This window comes from Perkinsus marinus (assembly GCF_000006405.1).
Source record: "Perkinsus marinus ATCC 50983 genomic scaffold scf_1104296953848, whole genome shotgun sequence".
NCBI lineage: Eukaryota > Perkinsozoa > Perkinsida > Perkinsidae > Perkinsus > Perkinsus marinus.
The window spans coordinates 1-1,036 of NW_003208340.1; the positions used below are offsets into that span (position 1 = coordinate 1).

General features: G+C 42.5%; 1 protein-coding gene across 1 annotated transcript; it reads right to left on the minus strand.

Moving 5' to 3' along the window:
• Positions 1-193: 193 nt before the first annotated feature.
• Pmar_PMAR000595 (conserved hypothetical protein) lies at positions 194-347 on the minus strand (the record flags this gene model as incomplete). The annotated part of the gene is made up of 1 exon (XM_002776213.1): positions 194-347. A coding segment is annotated over one exon (154 nt), but the record flags the coding sequence as incomplete, so codon positions are not given.
• Between the last annotated feature and the right edge of the window lie 689 nt (positions 348-1,036).

Below are 1,036 nucleotides of genomic sequence, written 5' to 3' on the forward strand. Positions count from 1 at the left end.
CAACACAATTGAGTTTTCCACTATCGAGCTGAGCTGTAATCTTTCTATTATACGATGAACACCGAAGTAATATATATTATTAGTAATCAGAAAATATACTCCCAATTTTCCTATGCTACCACCAAACGCCGTTGACCATGTGCATATTTTTCCCCACACTGCTTGCTATACATAATACAGATATCATAAATACTCATTGCAAAAAGCGCGCGCCCGACTTCCTTACAGATGCAATGACCGAGAACACCACCAATGGTGACTCCCACAGGGTTCTTGGAAGACGCCAACGCTATAGTCGATATTTGACTTCGATCGCCCCACTCGGCGAGGAAGGTCATCGTGAAGGCCTAACGCAGCAACAAGAATAAAACAGTAGCAGTAAGGAGGAAACTTGGAGAAACTCGTGTTGGTTTCTGTACACTTCTACCAGAGATCATATGTAAACTCTCGAGCTCAGCTGAGAAAAGCTACGAGAATTCTTATACGGCTTCTGTACATTTCTACCCGAATTCGTGAATAAACTCCTATAATTAGTGAGGAAACTTAGGAGAACGAACATATATTCCTCCGCCACTTGACAATGGCCAGCTTAGTGATTCGGAAACGCATCATTTCCAATGAAAATCAATTCCAAAATCGATTTTGAATTCCACAGTTACTGAAGGTCGAGAGGATATTCCAATACGCACACCACCGGAATAATTCACCCCAACGATTTTACCTGTGTAAAAACTCTCACTGCCATCCGAGAAAACAGGGCCTCCTGCATGCTGAAACATTCCTACATACAATTCCATTCATACTCCCAAGACAACCTCCACCCTACCCGTCCACGACTCCGACCCTCCTCACAGTCACCAGACCCTCCTTCGACTGCCGGTGCACTTTCTTCATCTTCTTCCCTGAAATGCAACAACTATCACAGTAAATGTCCATATAACATAATGGACATCTAATTCATACATGAGTATGTATATAACTTTGATACTCAAGAGGTAACTCCTCAAACAGTAAAGATGACGGCATATGCTCTATC